The following is a 20,769-nucleotide window of genomic DNA, read 5'->3' on the forward strand; positions in this document are numbered from 1 at the left end:
TATTTAAATGTAAAGGGCCCATTCTAGGGTAAAGAAAACAACAATTTGTACAATTTAGGTGAGACACACTAGTGAAAACATCACTAGGATTATTTTATATTCCATTTCTGCCAATTGATCCCTTTCACCTACATCTTACACGGTGGACTTGTCATCAGTGCAGAGTGGTGCAGGTCCATGCGGGACTGCACGCAACTCCCGCTTCAAACGATAGAGGGAGCCCGTGTCCCTGCAAAGGTAGAGGGGTTAGCGTGTGTGTGTGTGTGTGTGTGTGTGTGTGTGTGTGTGTGTGTGTGTGTGTGTGTGTGTGTGTGTGTGTGTGTGTGTGTGTGTGTGTGTGAGAGAGAGAGTGGGGGAAGAGATATTCTGGCTGCTGCCGTCTGCTCCTGCTGAGGGGAAGAGGAGGAAACATGAGCTCCAGGAAAGGTGCGTATCCCTCAGCCTGCAGCCCGGCCATGCTACCCCAGTCTCGGCTGTCTCTAGCACGAAAGGTGGCAGAAGTTACGCGGGTAGAAAGCCGAGCCAGTGCGTGCTAAACGAGGCTAAATGAGCCGTGACAACCAAGCTTCTGAGCCTCACGATGTGTGCTTCTCTCTCCCTCTCCCTGCTACTCCCCTCTCCGGCACTCGGACGTCGCTCATGCCCGCGGACCAACGTCACCTCACCCCGGCAGTGATGGCCATCCAGGCCAGGAAGAGGAGGCCGAAGGGGAAGAAGGAGAAGACGGGTCACCCTCGGAGGTAAGCGGGGCGGTGGTGGTGGTGTTTGCCTGCAGGACGCAGAGACAGTGGCGAGGTGCTGGTTTGTTGACAGCGGCTGCCTCTCTGTGTGATGCCCGGCGCGGCTGCCGGTGCGTCGGCGGTGTAGAAGGCGCGTGCCCGCACCCCGCAGACGGACCGGGCCACTGAGGAGTGTGGGGAAGTTGGGAGGTCCTCCCGGATCCACTCTCAACTTGCAGCTGCAGCTCCTCATTGATCAGACTTGCTATCTATGGATCGATCATTATTTTCGCACGGGGGGGGGGCAGGTTTGACAGATGTGACAGCTCATTTCCTTGGCCCCTCCAGTCAGTACCAGACTGATAGCGGAGAACAAGCACCTCCATTTATCACCCGATTCTATTCGGGAATCTCTCACATGGTGTCAGATTATGTAACTTTTCTTGAATCTGTCAGAGCATTGTTTTCCGTTGAGTGTGTGTGGATGTGTGCGCGTGTCTGTGCCTCTGGTTGTGTTGGCTGGCGTGTGAGCAGCGCAGTGACTCCGTAAAGTGCATGCGAATTGGCGAGGGGAGAGCGGGGGGCTTCCTTCATGGCATCATGCGATTGGAGCGACGTCAGCGGCAGCTGAGGAAGGCATCGATTAGGTGATACCAACGGTGCGACCACCCCGGGGGGGTCTGCAGGGTGCAGCAATGTGCAGGAATGCGCCAACACATGCACGAATGCAATGTGCACAGCAGACGCGTGTACAGTAAAGTGTGCATTCATAAATGCAGCTACGTTAGAAGTGGCGTCCCTCCTCCTGGCTCCTCCATTCCACCTGCCTGTGTCAGGGGTTACTCTCTCTGGAGCAGCTGACTCCTGTGGTACGGAACCGACACTGGTGTCCTGTTGTGGTCTTGCCTTCTGCCCAGTGTATGTTGGGATGTGTAGGGCTTAACCCAGAAAGGGATTAAGCTGGCAGAGAAGTCTAGTGATTCAATAAATAAAAAACCTCTAGATCCAAAAAGATTCTTGCTGATGTCACAAAGAAATAGGAATGCGGCTGAATAAAAATAAATTGAAGATTGATGATAAAACCCTGAATTGAATCAATAATCAGTCAAACCCAAGAGTGAGTAGTGAAAAAACAGAAAAAATAAATGTTCAGATTTCATTCATCTCATCTTCACAGTCGGCTGAATCTTGTGCTGGTTCAACAAAACAAGACTTCTCACATTTACACAATATCAGATTTTGGCAGATTAGTCAATAATGCTAAATCATTGTTAGTAGCTCCTGCCAATCATTAATGAATCATCTCTGAAAATTAAGGAATATAAAAAAAAAATGCTCTCTAATCTAAGCCCAAAGTGACGTCTTTAATTACACAGACACAAATTATTGAGCAGTCGTGTTTATTTAGACTCAGTCCTGGTAGAGTCAATGTATTGCCACTTGACTTTGATCTCTTCTGATATATGCTGCTTCCTTTGTTTGAGCTCATTCATTCAGACAAACAACACCCACACACACACACACACACACACACACACATACTGTACATACAAAATTCCAGGCCCCAAGAGGTGTCATCTCCAACTGTGCGACAATGTAACCTGACCTCAATTGTCTAGCAAACGTAGGAGAGGTTTAAGCACGGCTTAGAGGAACGGATCAATGTGCCCGGTTGAGGGATTTGCTAGGAACACATGGGAAAGTTTGTGTGTGTGTGTGATGTGATGATTATTACATGCATATTGTCCTTACACCATATTGTCCTTACACCAGCATCACACAACATACCCCACATAAGCGATTGCCTCTTGTAAAGGCCTCTACTCTTTGTAGTTTGGCAGAATCATGTTGGGGCTTCCGTGGAGTCACCAAATTCTGTACTAATAAGATGGGAAACAGAAATAGTTGTATTAGTCTTAATTACTTTCCCGAGATTAGTTGTTGTCGTTCTTAAGCATGATTACAATACATGAAGTTCTGATCAAGTTCACTGTAGGTCTGCACCATAGACTGCATGTAAAGATGGACGACAAGAGTGGTCCCCAAAAGTGAAGCCAAGATGTCTCAATCACCCCCTGGTGGCTGGCTGCAGTATAGGTCATAAGTCCTGTCTCCTCCATGTTAGCTGACCAAACAAAAAAGTCAAAGTACATGTCAAATGAAATGTTCTCAAAGATGGTTTCTGTCATTTAAGGTAGTTCTTATCACATGGATGTTATTTGATACTATAAAAACAGGGTGAAACATCATGATTTACAGCTGAGACTGACTCATGATTGGTCAAGCATGTGTATTGGATGGATCTTGCTACCATCGCTCCATCCCTCGATCACTACTGTGCAGATTCTGGCTCCAGAAGATACCATTGGCAAAAGATGGCAGCTTTCAGAATATTTTGGCTTCATCACTGTATTGTGGGAGGAAGTGGAAACCCGTCATCCATTTTTATACAGTCTGTGGTCTGTGCATGTTGTTTGGACAGTCATGTGTGCTAGCTCATAAGATGCGTCACTTACTGCACTGAGAGGATTGAGGTTAATCTGCTTCTCGGTTTCAGTAGCCACACTAGTGGCATCGCTCTGCAGTTGGCAAAGTCTGTTGGTCAATTGACCACTTTGGTCCAGATTGAGAACTCTTAACATGAATCTCAGGTTGTTACCAAAACTGTGTATCTTATGAAAAATGTAACCACCTGATTGGTTAATGTCAATTTAACAAAATACTCCTGAGTTATGCTCTTATGAAGCAATGTAAATGGTCTGCCTGTAGATTTCTATAAGGGAATTGTAGATTATTCATCTTTTCAATTTCAAAAACAATATCATATTTTTTGTTGATTCACTTAGAGGCAAACTGCATCATTTGTGTGGGACCACTCTCTTGCCTTGATGTTCTACTTCATTCTTCATGACTGCCAAAGGCAGTTCCCAACACTGAATGAATGAGTAATTAATAACAACAAAGTTAGGTGAGATCTGGGATGTTTTAGTTGTGTATGCTGCTTTCATTTGGGATCTGTGAGCTTGTGGTTACGACGTAGGAAGTTGTGTACACGGTATGCTTGGTGTTCGAGTGGTAGAATGGTGAGAACACCACTGCTGGGCAGTGGCAACATGGATGGTAATATTAACATTACTGTTGATGTTTACAAGCCATAGAGGCAAACAATCTGGCAACCTAGCAGGCAGGTAACATAAGGCCGAAAATGCAAAGACATAATGACAAAGGCAAAAGATGAGACAGTTGCTACTAAATTTAATGAATAACCTTTTGATAACTTACCATTTAATGGAAAAAGACCCTTCATATATATACCAGTATGGGTCGGGCTTTAGCCTGTGGATATGTTGTTTATTGCCACCACAAGCAGTGTGGAATTGCACATAAATTTATGTGCAATTCATGTGTGCAAAGAATCCCGACTCAGTTTAATTTAGTCCAGTCAGTTTTGTTTACATAGAACAGTACTATAAGTTATTACAGTACTATAAAATTGAGAAAAGAAAAGTGGAATAACACTATATTCTATCAAATTATTTTAACTTCAGCTTAAACAAATTGATGTATTAGTACAATTTCATCTCCAGTCCCCCAGCCAGTTCATACTATTCACTATGAGTTGTTGAATCAACAGTGATGAATACACCAATTCATCGCAAGTTGCTGCAGGAGACGCATAAAAACACTGGGCTCTTTTTCTCTGACGGGATTTGTTCAGTCACAGATCATAGCTTTTACACATTCACTTTTATTTCTCTCGTTTTAACACCTCTGACTTTATTGAGTTTGTGCTGTCACCTCAAGTAAATGGCGTGTTGTGCATGTTGCCACAGAGACACTGGCTGTGTGACATCAGTAGACCAGTAGCTATAACAACAGAGCAAGTCCTAGTCATGATGATTACAGGAACAACAATGATGCAGCAGTTTAGAGACATGGCACTGTAGAGATGGCAGCTGATGCTATAAATGGATAAAGTTTTCTATACTGGGGCCTTTTGAAATAGCAGCTAAGAGTGCATATGATCAAAGATTACTACAAAGGGTTTGGCTGGCAGAATCAAATGATTTCCCTCATGGAATACAGATTGTAAATTAGTCTGCTTTTTATGTCATAAGATTAGCGGTCCTTTCCTTACATTTCAAAGGCTGAGACTTTTGTGTGGATCCCCACCATGATTATATGGATCTGCATCGGCACACCAAAAGGTGCTGAGGTTGTAATTGTGAACGGGATATAAAACACCACTATTATAGCATTCAGTAGTTGTAACTCTTCCACCAGTGAGTCTAAATGCTAATATTCCACTCAGTATATAAGTCAGCTTGCAGTGTCCATTGTATGACTATAGACTGTTCTGCATGAAATGAGCTGACTCTAACCTGACTAATGTTCCCACACATTGCTGTGTAAACTGCATTGATTCTCAATTGTGGAGGCGGGGATTTGGCCAGCCCATAGTCTTTTACTGAGGACGCGAGCAGGCAGCAAGTTGTATCAAAGCTGAAATAGCTTGTTGGGTTTATTTATAAAAGTAAGGCAGGCCTTCATACATAACACAATATATAAACATAAATGACCATCACTTGCAACAACGTTTGTTTTGTTTATAGTGTAAGCTTTGGGGTATTTTATGTTTTCTTTAGATAAAGACAATGGTGAGAGATGACAAGAAACTGGGGGTTGGGGGTGAAACAAAGGTCCATGGTTCATTGTTAGTGTCTTAACCACGAGGCCACTGAGACTTAATTAAAGTCCAATAACACATATTTAGGAGACAGATACCACTCACATGTCTTAAATATGAAGCTGGAGCCTGTAGCAGGTTAGCGTAGTTTAGGATGAAGGCTAGAAACATACAGAGTTTCCACTACGGCCCGCCGCTGCACAATGATCAGAAGCGCTGGTTGGTTTGTACCTTGCTGGAGTTTTCAGTGTTCACTCATCACAAGTTATTAGGATCTGAACTATGAACGTGAACTAGTTATTTTTAAGTGTGAACTGGCACTGGGTGCTGGTGGCAGGCTACAGAAAGTGGTTAGTTGCATGCAAAGAAAGACCCTGAGTCTGTGTAAAGCACAACAGAAGGCACTTATGTATATTCAACTTCTTACATACAACATAACTACATACAACTTTCAATAACGCACTACCAAATATCATATAACAGCACAAACTTACTAACAAACTTATAAACATTACATTACATTATATTTCATTTAGCTGACGCTTTTATCCAAAGCGACTTACAATAAGTGCATTCAACCATGAGGGTACAAACCTAGAACAACAAGAATTGAGAAAGTAAAATGTCTTAAAAAAAAGCAAAACTACAAAGTGCTATAAGTAAGTGCCAAACATCACACTGGTAGAATTTAAACAGCCCTGTGCATAGCCTAGCGTAATTAGCCTGGTTGTGTTACCAGTCCATGAAAGGGGAGAAAGTTCCCTTTTCATGTTCTGTTCCAAGTCCAGCGAAGACTTTGGGCCATGGCTGCTTGTGCTGAAGTCCTTAGGCAGGCTCTCGCGGCGCTGCTTTATGGAAAGTTTTAGCAGTCTGCTTCAGGCAGGCCTGCTTGGAGGTCGACAGAGCTTGAGTAGGGAGAATGTCTCCCTCAGTGTTGCCAACTCCTCAGTAAGGAAAGTAGCTATTGGCTGTCCTAAAAGTCGCTAGAAGTCGCTAAATGACGTCATCTCCTAATTTGCATAATTGTAATGGACGCTGTAGGACAGACAAAAAGTGAGAAAAAACACCCTAAATATGTGTAGAACTACAAATGAGCTTTCTTCAGTTGATTCTTGTTTTTTTTTTTTTTTTATCTTGCCATTGAAATAGGCCATCACTTCTCAAAATAACTTCATGACTTTAATGCTGTGTCTAGACCCACATTACATAAATCAATTTTGTCCTGTTAAATGTTAGAATATCAAATTTAATCAAAAGGCTGTTATGTGGGGTGGAATTGCTAGCTCTACGTCCAACCCTCCTCCTTTATCCGGGCTTGGGACTGACAAAGTGACCCAAAAGAGACACTCTGGCACAGTTACTTAGGTTTTTTTTTTTAAAGTTTTTGGTTTTTTTTCTTAAGTTTGGTTTAGTTTCTAACCTTATGCTCCAACTAGGAGCCTACAAACAAGTCACAGTAAAAAATTTTTTTGACATAACTATAACATTCTTAAAAATGTTTTGTATAGACGGTTATAACTTGACAACATTAACGTGAAGAAACATTGACATTTACATCCCGCTCTGTAAGCCAGGGCGGGATCAGCGGCGGCTTTGCGCACGCGCGATTCATTTTTAGTCTGGAGGACGCAGAGTGTGGCTCTCCTCTCTGCTCTGACTGCAGCTGGGACTGCTGCGCGAGGCTCCTGTGAGACTGACCGCCTGTGAGTGCTTTGGAACGGTGGAGGGGCTCACGGCAGCACCCGCTGCTCGATGAGGGCAGTAACTGCAGAACGATACGTGCTTTCACGTCAGAGTCTCCAAAACACCAGGAAAGTCTCCAATAACACCAGAAAAAGTCGCTAGATTTGTCGCTAGTCGCTTTTGACAAAAAAAGTCGCCAAGAGGATTTGGAAAGTCGCCAGATTTAGCGAGAAAGTCGCCAAGTTTGCAACACTGGTGGAGAGGTACACTGCTCCTCCAGCCATTAGTGCTTTTTATTTCTGTTCTGTTTTGTGCAAATTAAAATGTTTTTTCTCTCTTTTTGTCCCCACTGACACATGTAAAACGTCCTTGGGTCCCTTGAATAGTGCTATATAAATTCAAGCTGTTATTATTATTATAAGGTAGAGGAAACTCTGATGCTCAAGGTGCCATGTTAGTAATAGCATCCCCCTTGTTGAAAGCGACGATCGTTTTGAAAGGTGGGCTTTGGTGATACAATTCTTTTGAGTGGCACCAGCCTTATGGGTTCCCTTTTTTCCCTTCTCAGCATGGTAGGTATTTTTGTGCAGATGGGTGCTTTATAACCTGAGTTGAAGTGGACAAGAAAAGGGGAAATAAACATTGTATTTCAATTAGAGTAAGATAACACTGATCTGAAAACACTTGGGCACAGCATTTACAACATCAATATGCTCATCACTTATGTGTGAATGTCAGTTTTTCCTATATTTGTTCATACACCTCAGTACTGGACAAAGTCTTGACCTGCTGTTGGTACTAAAAAAAGTCAGGGCATGACTAAGTCAGGATTCACCCACTAGAGAACCGCTGCTGACATATTTAAGTGCTGTAGGTGTGAAAGCAGTGAGGACTTACTTAATCGAGAACTTGTTTTCTGTTCGAAGTGTTTCCCAATCCATGGATGGCGCAAGGCTTTGTCTGGTGTCATGCGCTTTTTTGGATCATATCTAAAAAATGAGATACATGCACATAATGACGAGATTCTAATTTGGGATGAATAAGCAAAGAATTCTATATTAACATGAATATGTTATAGTTAAAGTATCACTATGCAACCTTGTTTATGCTGTCATGAGTAATATCCACCGTTCAGTTGTGTTTCAGTTCAGTGAGTTGGACTACACAATCAGAGCTCTGGTGAACATATTGATAGGCTTTTTTTTTTTTTTCTCTACATCTCTACCTCTTGAAACCACATGAAAAACACGAAGCCAAACAGAATTAATCTTCACATGTGGCTGCAGGGGGCGCTGTTGCTCATTACAAGTTACATAGTGTTGCTTTAAAGGCCTATTTATACAATGACAACCTAATGAGTGTTTCTGAGAGTGTTCTTACTCAAGGCAGCTCTCAATGAAATTGATGAAATAGGTATCCTTAGATTTCAGCTTTAAGGCCACAGAGGTCCTGCATTTTAGTATATTTTCCATCCGTCTTGGGTTCCCTTTAGAGTCTGCAAAACCAGGACAGGTTAGCAGGTGATTTTTACAATGTCCTACAATGCTGAGAACATTATGTGAAAAAGCAGCTAGGAGAAAATCAAAGTACGAAATTCTTGTGCTTACCAAAGAACTGTTTCCTTAGGGGTGAGTCTGCCAGGAGCTCTTCTGGAGGGACACCTAGTATCTGCAATAATTTAGATTCAAACATTTATAGAAGTTCCACGTTTATCAAAATAATATGACAACAATTTAAATGGAATGAATAATGATGAATATTACCTGCATTATGCTGCTGAAGATGGAATGAGTGTCAGGTCCTTCGAAGAGACGGTGACGGAGGTGGAGCTCAGCTACGATGCAACCGAAGCTCCACATGTCAGTTGCTGTTCTGCACCTTTTTCCAAGCAGCAGCTCTGGAGACATGTAGCTCAGAGTGAACACGGGAGGTTTATCTGTGGAGGAAGATGCAGGAAAATGGTTATTAATGTGGTCTTTATTTTCTTTACTAGAAATATTTGCAAATAATAACTCTAAAAGAAACAGGTTTCTTTTCTTATTTTTTAGTCAGTTTGTAACAATACAAAATTTCACTCACCCTTTTCAGTTGTATAGAAGCTCCCTCCAAAGTCAGTGACTGCTGAATGCCTCTCATCATTCTTTTTGCGGACCAGGATATTTTCCTGAAAAATAACACGCAGGGACAATTATTCTATTACTTTGTAATTATGGACAGATGAATTATTTCAAAAGCTGCCCCATTCTTCTTTGTTATTTTTGTCTATCTAGTATCTATCTTGCCTGTAGTACATGCATGAAATAATTGAACAGTAGACCATAGCAATGTTAGGCTATACAGTATGATTTACTTTTAACCATTATATGTTGGACATTTTATAGCTTTGCCTCCCCCCAGTGGTGAAAATACAGCACATAATGTCAATAGAACATACACTGCACTAATGTGTCTCATGTTTCCATATAGTGAAACCTATTCCATTACATATAGTGGTTTCAGGTGCAAGAACATTCTGACTTTCAGTAAATGTACTCAATGGATGCCATTGACAGAAAACTGTTTCTGTATTGTTTTTTCTTTAGAAACAGTTGAAGTGTGGCTAAAATAACTTTACAAAGTCTGAATTATTATTCCTACCGGTTTTAAGTCGCCATGGACAATATTCTTCTTTCTGAGCAGCTGCAGACATTTCAGGATGTCTACAATGTACCCTTTGAGCTCGTCCTCTGTGACTCGGTGCTTCTCCTTGCGTTTCATCACCTTATACAGGTCTCCACTGAAAATGAATGTGAGAGGTAAGCTTATTGCTTATTATTTCACTGCACAGAGAACAATGTGTGTTCTGAACTTACTCAAAGAGGTCAAAACTGATGCAGAGGTGATTGCGGAAGTAGAAGTGCTCCTTCATGTGGGCGATGTTGGCTGAATTATTCTTGTCACTCTCTTCCAGGGCTTTCAAAACCTTCATCTCAGACTTTGCCAGCTTAAGAACGCTGAAAAACCACAGAGAATAATATGCGTGACTATATGGCATGAAAAACCTGTCATCTGAAGTATTATAGACAACAAATTGTTCACGAGTTCCAGACCTATAGGAGTGATACTATAGTTTTTTTCCACAGGCGGCATGCACGCAGAAACTGTGCATGCAATACACATTATTCTCCACAGTTTCACACTATTTCACTAATCAGCAGAAATTTAACAATTGACACCCAATGGCATGGAAACACAGACAACTGCAGCACAGCGGCAGGACACCACATAAAGTCTGCTGAGCATCATTATCTCAATGGCAAAAGGGGCTTATTTAAGAAGAAAGTCTGATCAGGAACCCAGCCAGGCACAGACTTCTACAGAGAAGAGGATACAAGGCCACAGACCACAAGTGAAGTGGCTGAAGTCCAGCATCAAAGATGATTTGACAACAGTCATATGGACCTGAAAAACATTCTGGATGTGTTTGTTTCATGGGCCAGCAGAGAAGACGCTGGAAAGATTGAGCGACCTGATTTACAGGCACAGGATAGAAAGCTTCATAATCAAAGATTCACAGGATTACTACCAACAACCCCTCAAAAAAGGCAGCATGAAATCGAATGGCTTGGGGAGAGAAGTGCCTTGAAGAAAGGCATCTCAAGGGGAGAGAGTGGGTATACTATCCACCACTGACAAAAAGATATAAAACATTGCATGACAAAAAGAAGAGGACACAAACAATTTCTTCAAGGATCCCACCACTCAAGAAATCAAGGGAGGGCTGAATATTGTAGGGGACAGTTACAAGTCCTATAAGTCCTATAACCAACACATTTTGTGATAATCTTAATTCAAAGTCCATCAACCAGCTTATACTAAGCTTAACCACAAAAAGAACATGAGATTCACCTGAGAGCTGAGAAAAAGTAAGTATGTGTGTTTCAGTGAGAAACACTTGCTGTAAAAACAACTGTGTTTTTAAAAGAAATAACAACATATTCCAACATCTAAAAAACTCAATCATATCACTGATGACTTTCATCATCATGACTTGGTTTTTCATTGCCTTACCTGTCTTTGTTTCGAATGAGCTTGATGGCCACAAACTGCTTGGTCTTATAATCCAAGCATTTGAGAACCTCTCCAGAGTAGCCATTCCCAATAACTGCCAAGATTTGATAGCGGTAGGCCAAGTGGTCATTGACAATCTGTGTATTAAAGAGATAGAGTTTTATAAAAATTTAAAAAAGCATATCCATAAGAAAAAAAACCCAAATCATTAAACATTCATATACTGCTTCAGAAGTGATAGGCTGGGATGTTTAAAATGATTGTAAAACAAATGATGAGAATTGACTGTAAAACAATCATTTTGCAATGAAATTACAGCTGCATTGATTGATTTTTGTATGATGAATGGATCAAATTGTTTGTTTTTGTACAGTAAAGACTTGAGCACTTACTGTTCTGTACAGTCCTTCCTCAGTGTCGAAGCCAAAGTTGTAGAACTGGGGATTCTGGGTGTTGCACATAATCTTGTTTGTTGTCATCTTTCCCAGGTACCACACCTGTTTGTAGTTACAGATCTCTGTCTGCTCATAGTTTGTCAAATATGGCATGAAATTCCTCAGAACATCTGCACATGGGGTAAACAGATCTCCATTCTCATGTTCTCATAAGGCAATCAGAGAAGACAGAAGTCAGGATTTTAAAAACAAACTTACATTCAGAGGTCATGGGTAATCTTTCTTCAGAGGGTTTCCTCTTATGTGTTTTCTGCAGGGAAGGCACGTTTGGTTGCCTCAGTGGGAGTCTCTGCTGGACCCTAGTGCCAAATTCTGCATGAGCTTGCTGAGTGAAGCTGAAATCCAATTGGATTTTCTGAAGGCTCTAGTTGATCAATGAAGGTTGAGCGTGCAGAAAACAGAGGGAATTTGTGTATCTATTAAATGATCTGAATATCTTATATCTTCAAACTATCATGTTGATCGGTTGTATTAAATATTTACAAGTAAGCCATGAATTAAGCCAACCTTATTGTCTGATAATTTCCAACAGGGCTTCCTTTTGTGGAATAGGTTCTCAGGTGATGGTTTTGCAGGCATCCTTGTAATCTTTTCAGGAGGGTTTCGAGGAATCTTTGAACTATGTCAACTCTGCTAACGTTAACTTCCTTTGTTCGGCAACCGATGTCAAAGGGCATTCTGTCGCCTTATAACACAAAACACATCGGGTATCAAGTTCATCTTCATCTTTGTTTAGTTTATAGACAGGTGGAAATCAAGCTATAATCTTATGATGTTATTCCTCCTCTTTGAAGGTGACATGGTGATGTCTTTGATGATGTCTAAGTGATGCCTTTACGACATCATCCAAAGTTCCATAATCCAAGGTGGAATAGGACCTTTGATCTGCCTTGCACCAACACAGTAGATCATCATCGACGACCTGCCAATAAACCGACTCATCGTCACAGCGCCACCTGCTGGCGACAGGAAGTGACATGTTTTATACTTTGACGCACTGCTCCTGGCTGCTTTACAATATATTGCTCAAATGAGCTCAGACAAGTCAGAAGACCTTCACGGTCAGAATTGTGACTTTTCCTCAAACCATGTAAACATTGAGGTGCGGCGAAGGTTGATCCTTCGCCAAAGAAGACAAATCTATTATAACTCCACTGTGCATTATCCAGTCAGCACCAAATTGCTCACCCTTCAAAAAAACCCGACCTGAACAGATCTATTAGTCTGTATGTAATGATAGTGATAGCGCCACCTACTGGCAACAGGAAGTAAGCCATGTTTTACAACTTTAATTGGATATACATAACATTTTCACTGTGTGGTCTGCACTTGATGGCATGGACCGTAAGTTAGTGCGAGTGGTTCAGCGTTGTGTGACGGACACAGGAAGTGAAGCGTTTATCCTTCCCTCATTTTCTAGTTTTCTTTATTATTGTTAATGTTTGTGGATCATCTGTAAGTTTGAATTATTTACTTATGTGGGGATATTGTTTCTTACATTTCATGTCATCTGTTAGCATTGGCACAAGCTTCAGACCCAAGTTCACAGTGTGACGGTCATCGGCAGTGGTCATCAACCTTTTCGAGCACAAGATCACTTTTTTATCTAAGCCGTAGATGTAGACGTTACTCCGTACTTAAACACAGGACTTAAACTCGGGACTGTAACTCGGGACTGAAACTCCGTATTGAAACTCCATATTGAAACTCTGGTCAATGCGCCAGAATGAGACCGGTGATAGGCTTGGTCGCGTGTCACTCCAAGTGCAGTCAGCCAATCAGAGGAAGGGTTCATAAATAATTAATGAGGCAGGCGAAAACAGCCTGTTCTGTCTGCAGCTCCAGAGAGAGGCAGAAGAGAGGACATGGGGATACAAATTGCATGTGTGATTTTAGGTATATAAAAATACGAGCTTGATGGAGTGACCAGATATACAACCACCACAACAAATCAGCTTTTTAAATTTTCTTAAACACAATAATCAATGGAGGCGGGGTCAGATCAAACTGTGGTCCAGCTGGTGCAGACTCTAGGCACAAGGAAACAAGAGGGTTAATGACTTCCAATGTAGACAAGTTCAGGTGTGCAGGAGCTGGAGAGGAGTCCTTGAAACCTCTCTCCCTGGCTGTCTCTCCTAGTCACGTTAGCACTATTCTGTCCTATGGCTCCTGTCCTTGCAAATCAACAGAGTCCACTCCAAAAAATTTTTTGGCACTTTCACAATCCACTAAATATACCTCCTGAGGCCGCTGTTGTGTCAACAGACATTATTAAGAGTAAATTTTCCTCCGTGTTTAGTTAAAATCAGTCATTTAAAAAAAAAAAACAGGCCAGACCCAATCTTCTTAAAACAAAGAGTTTTACTTTTCTTATCCATGAGAAACGCTCCAGGTCCACAGTTATCTGCGTCAGCTCTCTCCACAGTCCACACAAGGATCCTCTCCAGAGGCTGCTGATTATACAGATGGCTCGCACTCCATTTGTTAGTTACTTTTTATAATGTTATCCTCAATTGGCTTAATAAATATACTTATATATATATATATATTTATATATACTATATATAATATACTATACCCTACTTTTGTTAACTTTAACTGCCGTTTTGTCATGGCCTTAAGAGCTGGCATGTGACAACAGCAGTTTGTGAGACAGATGTTTGTGGAATTGGTATATATTTCAAAAGAATGTGTAAATTAAGGGGAACATAATCCTGGCCTAAGGATGGCATGGCTGGGTGAGCCTGGGGCATAATGTGTTGCTAAGCCCTTATGGATCCATTAATCACAACATAACCTGAAATTATTCAGGTCTTATATTTCTTTGACATAGGAACCACAAGACATAATCATTAGACATTAATTGCAAACCCATCTTAGTTTAACACATTCAAAAAAAAACCTTGGCTGTCCCCTTCCTTCTCTCCAAGATATTGCAAACGCTCATACCTCTCTAGAGCCCTGGAAGACTCTCACCCTGGCCACTATTTGTTTGAACTGCTGCGTTACAGGTCACTCAAAACTGGAACCTCAATTTCTTTCCTAAGGCCATTCAAACCCTAAATCAACCACCAAAATGAAACTTGCCTACTACACTCATAACCTTCTTAACTATGGGAACTGTGCAATATCTTCTGTGGACTGTGCAATATTGCGGACTGTGCAATAATCATATGCAATCTAAGCACTTAATACCACTTCATGTCTGTGTGTATGAAATGTGTTTTATCTTGTGTCTTTTTATATATTTAAATATGTTCCTATGCACCTTCATGGAGAGGCACTATACATTTTGCATACAAGGACAATAAAGGCTTTATATTCTATTCTATTCTATTCTAGAATCCCAAAGATTGTGCAACAAACTAGGTCTATTCAGATGAAAGAACCACAGGGACTTGTGGGAAATTACCTCTTTTGTCTCTCAAATTTTAGGAATTTATTCTCATAACATTATGGCCCTGTCCCAATTCATAGAAATAAAGGAAATCTTGCATAAATACTGTCACGCCGTCAAAACAAGCACGTAAACAATCAGAGTGAGAGTAAGGTGCATTAGTCCTGTTTCCTGTATATGCAAACTAACTGCAAAAGTTACATTGAAACAACTGATGTAAACATGCTGAGTGTGTATGGATCACTCCCCCGTGTAGCTCCCTTTGGAGGGGGACACTCCCAGCTAAGGGCACTTCATATCTAGGGGTAGGGCCAAGGGAGAGGAATTGGGCCTTAGATTTTTTTCACGTAATATTATGACTTACTATTTTCGTAACAACAACTTTATTTCTCATAATATTGTGACTTTTTTCTCGTAATACTACGTGCATTATTCTCTTACTTAATTTGTTTTCTTCAATGTGGCCCTAATACTCGTGGTACGAGCACAGACAGGTGGGAGGACACTTTTGTTTTGTGAGGAGTTGAGGGCCCGAGCTCTGATGGTGCTAAATAAAGCCAGAAAGGTCCCTAGCCCTGAAGCTGCAAGGAACCTATTGTTTTTCAAGATAATATTTGTTCAACAATGGTTGCAGCTTTAATTTAGCAACTTCAAGGCTGTAAACTCAAATTTAGTCCTGTACCCACGATCTCAGAGTATGTTAGTCACATTACAGCAGAACTGAATTATCCCATTCATTGTGCTGACATAATGCTCGGCAGGCCAGTCCTCTCTCTCCTACAGGCTGCAGGGCTGTTAACACAGGGTGGTCATTGTTGTATGTCCCCTCAGTTTACAGCCAAGACTATTCCTCCGTCCCTCATAATTTATGACAATATATAAAAACACAATATTATGTTTTTGTTTTCTGGCCTCCCAAAGTTCTTACTTTTGCCCCAGGCCCTGTGTGCATGCTTTTTATCAACTCTTGAGTGTATTGTGTGCATGTTTGAATCTCAAGGGTGTTATTCTCATTTTGTCCAATAGAGTGTATTCATGATCCATTTTCAGCCATTGGTGACATGATTCTTGTATAGTATTCTTTCCCACCTCCAGATTTCTTTTGTTGTGCTGGGAATGACTGAATTCTTTGGCTCTGACCTCATATTTACTCAGTGATATAAATATCAATATAATCAATATAAAGGAATTTCAACATTTTTACATGTTGTGTGCTTTCCTTGATGATTAAGATTGCATTTTTGTGTGAATCCGTCAGACAACTATATGTAGACACAAGTTAATTTTGACTTGTATCAAACGTATGCTGCTGTTTTTAAATTTTCATTCGTCAGAGATAGTGTTTTAAAAAATAGTTAAAATGTCATCCGACTCCTTTAATCACTTCCATTGATCACACAAACACCTTCATCTCAGTTAAGTGTTATTATTTGACCTTTCCTGTCCTCCATTAGTGAGGTTTAAGGGCATTACGAAACATGCAGTTGGCCATTTTATAGGTGAACTTAAGTATTAAGTGATACCCAATTCCATGTGCGACATAATTCATTTCAACATGTCAGCAGTTGCCTGCGTGCGTCCGTGGGCATGTGTGTGCGAACAAGCATGCAGATATACATCTAGTATCCACAGGCTATGCCATTCAGTTTGAAATGTTGAGTCTCTATTGGTTGGTTTGCTCCATAAAAATGTCTGAAGCAGAGAAAACTAGCTGCTCCAAGGCAGACCTGAGGCAATCAGTATGTCAATCAATCTGGACACTGACTGCTCTCAACTCACTCACACAGACACTCATGCTGTAAGTGGAGACTTGGTGTGCATGTGATCGTGTGTATTTCCACCTGGGGGCAGTGTTTTCTCTTCAGACGATGACAACAAGGTAGTAGACACAAAGAGCACAGTCACTGTTAAAGTAACAGCATGCAACCTTATGGACTGAGGACATTTTGGGAAAGTGAGTGAGTCCTCATTTTATGACAAACTGTCAAAGGGCTTTTTATTTGATGTGTGTGTGTGTGTGTGTGTGTGTTTGCCTGCTGTAAACTCCTTCTCTCTCCCTAGCATCCACCAGTCAGTGAGGAGAAGTAGGTCGCTTTAAGATAGCTCCCGGCAGCCTCAATACTGGTTCCCAAAATATATCTGCTCATGAGAGTCAGCACCTCTCTCCCCCCACCGCTTTCATACTCTTCTTTTGCGCCATCTTCTGTTGAAAATAGAATCAGACTTTGAATTCACAAAATAATACCCTGAGTGAAATATCCTGAGGTGTGTGTGTGTGTGTGTGTGTGTGTGTGTGTGTGTGAGATCCTGTATGCTTATTTTTTTCTGCTTGTGAATGAGCCACTGTGCTTTGGCGTCTTCAGTCTCACTCAGTTTACCCCCTTACACAGGTGATAACAGGATGGTACCATTGTACTCATAACACAAGGGGGGTCAGGTGTTTTTGAGCAGCTTTGTCACCCATGTCTTGCCCTGCATGTGCTCTGGCATGCAAGTAAAACAAACAGCATTGTGTAAAATAGCGATGCACTAATTCGATTTTTGGTCTCCTGCCTCAGTACATCTGGATATCTACTAATATGGAGTATTAATGTGATACAAGTTTTTCTCTTTTTCTCAGATATTAATTTTATATACTTCAGAAGATGGAAGTAGATTGATAATTTTAATGTGAATGGACTTGTGGCCAGAGATTTGTTCACTACCAAACTAGTTGTCAGCAGCCAAACAATAAAAAATAATACTGTATAATTTTATAATGATGTTGACTAAGACTGTGTATTTAGTGTGAATTGACTGATACCTAACTGATGCCAAGTCAACCTAATGTCAGTATCTACACTGATGTGGATACAACAGATCTAATTGGTGTGTGTATCCCAAAATACAGCATAAAGCACAAAGGTCAGCTATGACAAGTTAGTTTTAAGGTCTGATGATTACTTTGTAAAATTTGATTAGTGATTGCATTATTATTTTTTAATTATTGGATGTTTTATTTATTTTTTTTAAACTTAAAAACAAGCTCCCATCACAAGCTCAACGGTTTTATCTTACAGTTTATTTGGTCTAAAGATCAGTTAAATACCCAAAGGGAGTAATTTTATAACAGCTCAACATTAAAAATAATCCTCATATTGGACAAGCTGGAACCTAAAAACCTCTTTAAAAAGATATTTTCCTCTTGATAATTGAATAGTGTGATACTTTTTTCAGACTTTTGGCAAGACAAAACTCTGAAAAATGTCTGGACCCAATTTTCCAGATTGCCTTTTATATATGAAGAAAGCAGCAGGAGATGGTCCAGGTCAGACGTGTTCAAATCAACAGGAACATTTCCAGAACATTCAGGTGAGGGGTGGAACCTGGGCAGAGCATGAAGGAGGCAGGACATAACGTATAAATACCGCTGCAGTATTATTATTTTTTTTAACAGCACATCGAAGATGGTCTGACAAGAAGCCACTGACTCAGGTGGGATATTTATTTTTGCGTAAAGAACAATACTAAAAGCATTTGGATATATTTGTATTCTTCCAGTTTTGTGTCCGTTGGATATTAGAAACGTCAACAACACCCACCCACTTGCTGATAATTCTTCAGACATTTTCCTGCTGTATACTCACATGGGCTCTCTACAGACATTTTACTATAGCTTCCCTGAATGCATCCAAACAGTTGAAACTCTTCTACAGGAAGAGGAAAGCAGGGATTTTGATTCAAAAATACTATTGATACTCTTTGTTTTCATATATGTGGCATATGTCAAGAGATTAATTAATGAATATTTAAACACAGGGACAGAGGATATAAACTGGGAAATGTTTTTTCAAAGGACTTTTACTCTGCAGACATACACTTGATAATTTATATAGATTCTGCGTGTGAATATGTAGAATATGTAGTCAAGGGACAAGATTTTGCAGTCTTAAGCCTTCTGGTTTCCATTTCTAGTTTGGCCATTCATGTTTGAGCAGACTTTTGTTTACCTGCAGGTAAACAAAAGAGGCAGAACTCACTGAGGGAAATATACGTACGACTCATGTGATAAAATAAATCAGTCAGACTGTAAACAATGTACGGCAAACAGAAGATGGAGTCCTGGCCCGAATATCTGCTTGTCTACACCGTACAGACCCAAAATATTAGCCATTGCCCCCTGAGGCTGATTCATCGTCAGATCCTAACCAATGGGCTCCGAGAATTTGCTCATGATGACGCCATTTGCTGCCACACTTCCCTTCACCAACCCAATGTCTTAAAGATTTTAAGAAATTAGGGTCAATATGATTTTGAGCCCATAAGGTGATGTTCTCCCATGCAGCAGATTCCTATTACTGCATGTAGATTTGGCTCACTGCCGAATTGGTGATTTGACATGGTTCTCCTTGAATTACATCCAGTTTGTGCCACAATAGGCTCCAGCCCCCTCCCCCACAGCCCCCGTGACCCTGATAAAACTGGGTTCAGAAAATAAATGAAGTCAAGTGCTTGCTCTCATATTAGCTCAATATTCCTCTTGCCGTTTGGATGCACTGAGCTGTGCTGTGATGCTATGTACATTACCCCCCACTGGCCCATATTCACAGAGAATGAGGACAATAGTTTGGCTCAAAGACATGTGTGCCTAATGTAGCCCTTTCATGTGGGAAGGCGGAACTACATGGAGCTAGGAGAGAAAGGGGATCATTGTGTTTTGCTTTTCTTTCAGTGTCTGTCTCTCAGACATGTCTCATGCCCCTGATCTCTGTTGGTGCTGTTACCACAGATTTCACTGTCGGACATTTTATTCAAATACAACCTGCATTAGCTGTTTCAAAATCAATGACCTTCTTAATGGCTGGGTGATAATTCACCATTATTGTATCCGTTTTTTTGTGGAATTGTTTTGTGAGGCTATAATCTAATCTTCATTTCACAAATTCAAATTTAACGATTTCAACCAAATTATAATTTATAAAAACAAAATCACTCATTAAGTTTTCATTGACATGTTTTTTTCTGATATAGTGCACAACGGTGGAACGCAGCAGTTTGAGTACTTTACATGAAATCTTGCATGATATGGATAAAATGATGAAGAGCCATGAATTATTCCCTGAGAAATCAAGGAAAATCTCGCAATAATAAAGAGAGTGGGTTCTTTCCTGACCTCTACCACAGTTTCGTGATGAGTCCAGTAGTTTTGTGTGATGCTGTCGACTAACAGACAAGCAAACAAACGCTGATCGAAACACAAGCTCATTGGCTGAGGTACTAAGACATAATCTAATAACAAGAATGAGAGCCATGCTAGCAGCCCTGTGAAGTTGTACTTGTGCTCCATGATGCTGTGAGTTTAACTCTAACATGCTAACATGCTCTCAGGGACAATTGTTAAGCAGGTAGCTTTGTTTAGCATGATGTTAGCATGCTAAGATGTATGTTGGTGGGGTTAGATGAAAAGCTGAAGGACCACCTACACAAATACAATTTATCCTGTGGTGGACTTGAATTTGACTATTTCAGTCTGAACTGAAGTGACGGACCAACAGACCAACTGACCCACTTTGTCAGTTCCATGCCGTAATAACCAGATACAAGGGTGCATTTTAGCTTTAGCCACTGAATTAAATACCTGTCAAAACAAGATAATCCATTGCACCTATGGGGAATCTTGCAAATCCAATATTTCCATTGAGCAGTCATGCTTTTTAAATTGCAACATTACCTGCAACGACCTAGAACACACAGAGATATTGAAGGGACGTATGCCTTGTTGTATACCATAAAAATCTC

The 20,769-nt window shown here is 40.8% G+C and overlaps 1 protein-coding gene and 1 long non-coding RNA gene across 5 annotated transcripts in view; one reads left to right on the top strand and one right to left on the bottom strand.

Moving 5' to 3' along the window:
• Positions 1–346: 346 nt before the first annotated feature.
• Positions 347–20,769, top strand: part of srpk2 (SRSF protein kinase 2) — a 70,311-nt gene continuing 49,888 nt past the window's right edge. For 2 of the 4 annotated variants that reach the window (XM_047339732.1, XM_047339734.1), the window contains exons 1-2: positions 347–426; positions 674–740. In XM_047339732.1, coding sequence (XP_047195688.1) covers positions 411–426; positions 674–740 — 83 coding nt within the window. In that variant the 5' untranslated portion in view covers positions 347–410. Of the gene's footprint in view, positions 741–20,769 lie in introns of all 4 variants that reach the window. The other 2 variants (XM_047339731.1, XM_035156457.2) reach the window with 2 other exon arrangements.
• Positions 7,243–8,579, bottom strand: LOC124851861. Its single transcript, XR_007032700.1, has 3 exons — positions 8,470–8,579; positions 7,987–8,078; positions 7,243–7,695 (listed from the first exon to the last, which is right to left on the bottom strand). It is a non-coding gene; the product is annotated as an uncharacterized LOC124851861 (long non-coding RNA).

This window comes from Hippoglossus stenolepis, chromosome 5 (assembly GCF_022539355.2).
Source record: "Hippoglossus stenolepis isolate QCI-W04-F060 chromosome 5, HSTE1.2, whole genome shotgun sequence".
NCBI classification, from domain to species: domain Eukaryota; kingdom Metazoa; phylum Chordata; class Actinopteri; order Pleuronectiformes; family Pleuronectidae; genus Hippoglossus; species Hippoglossus stenolepis.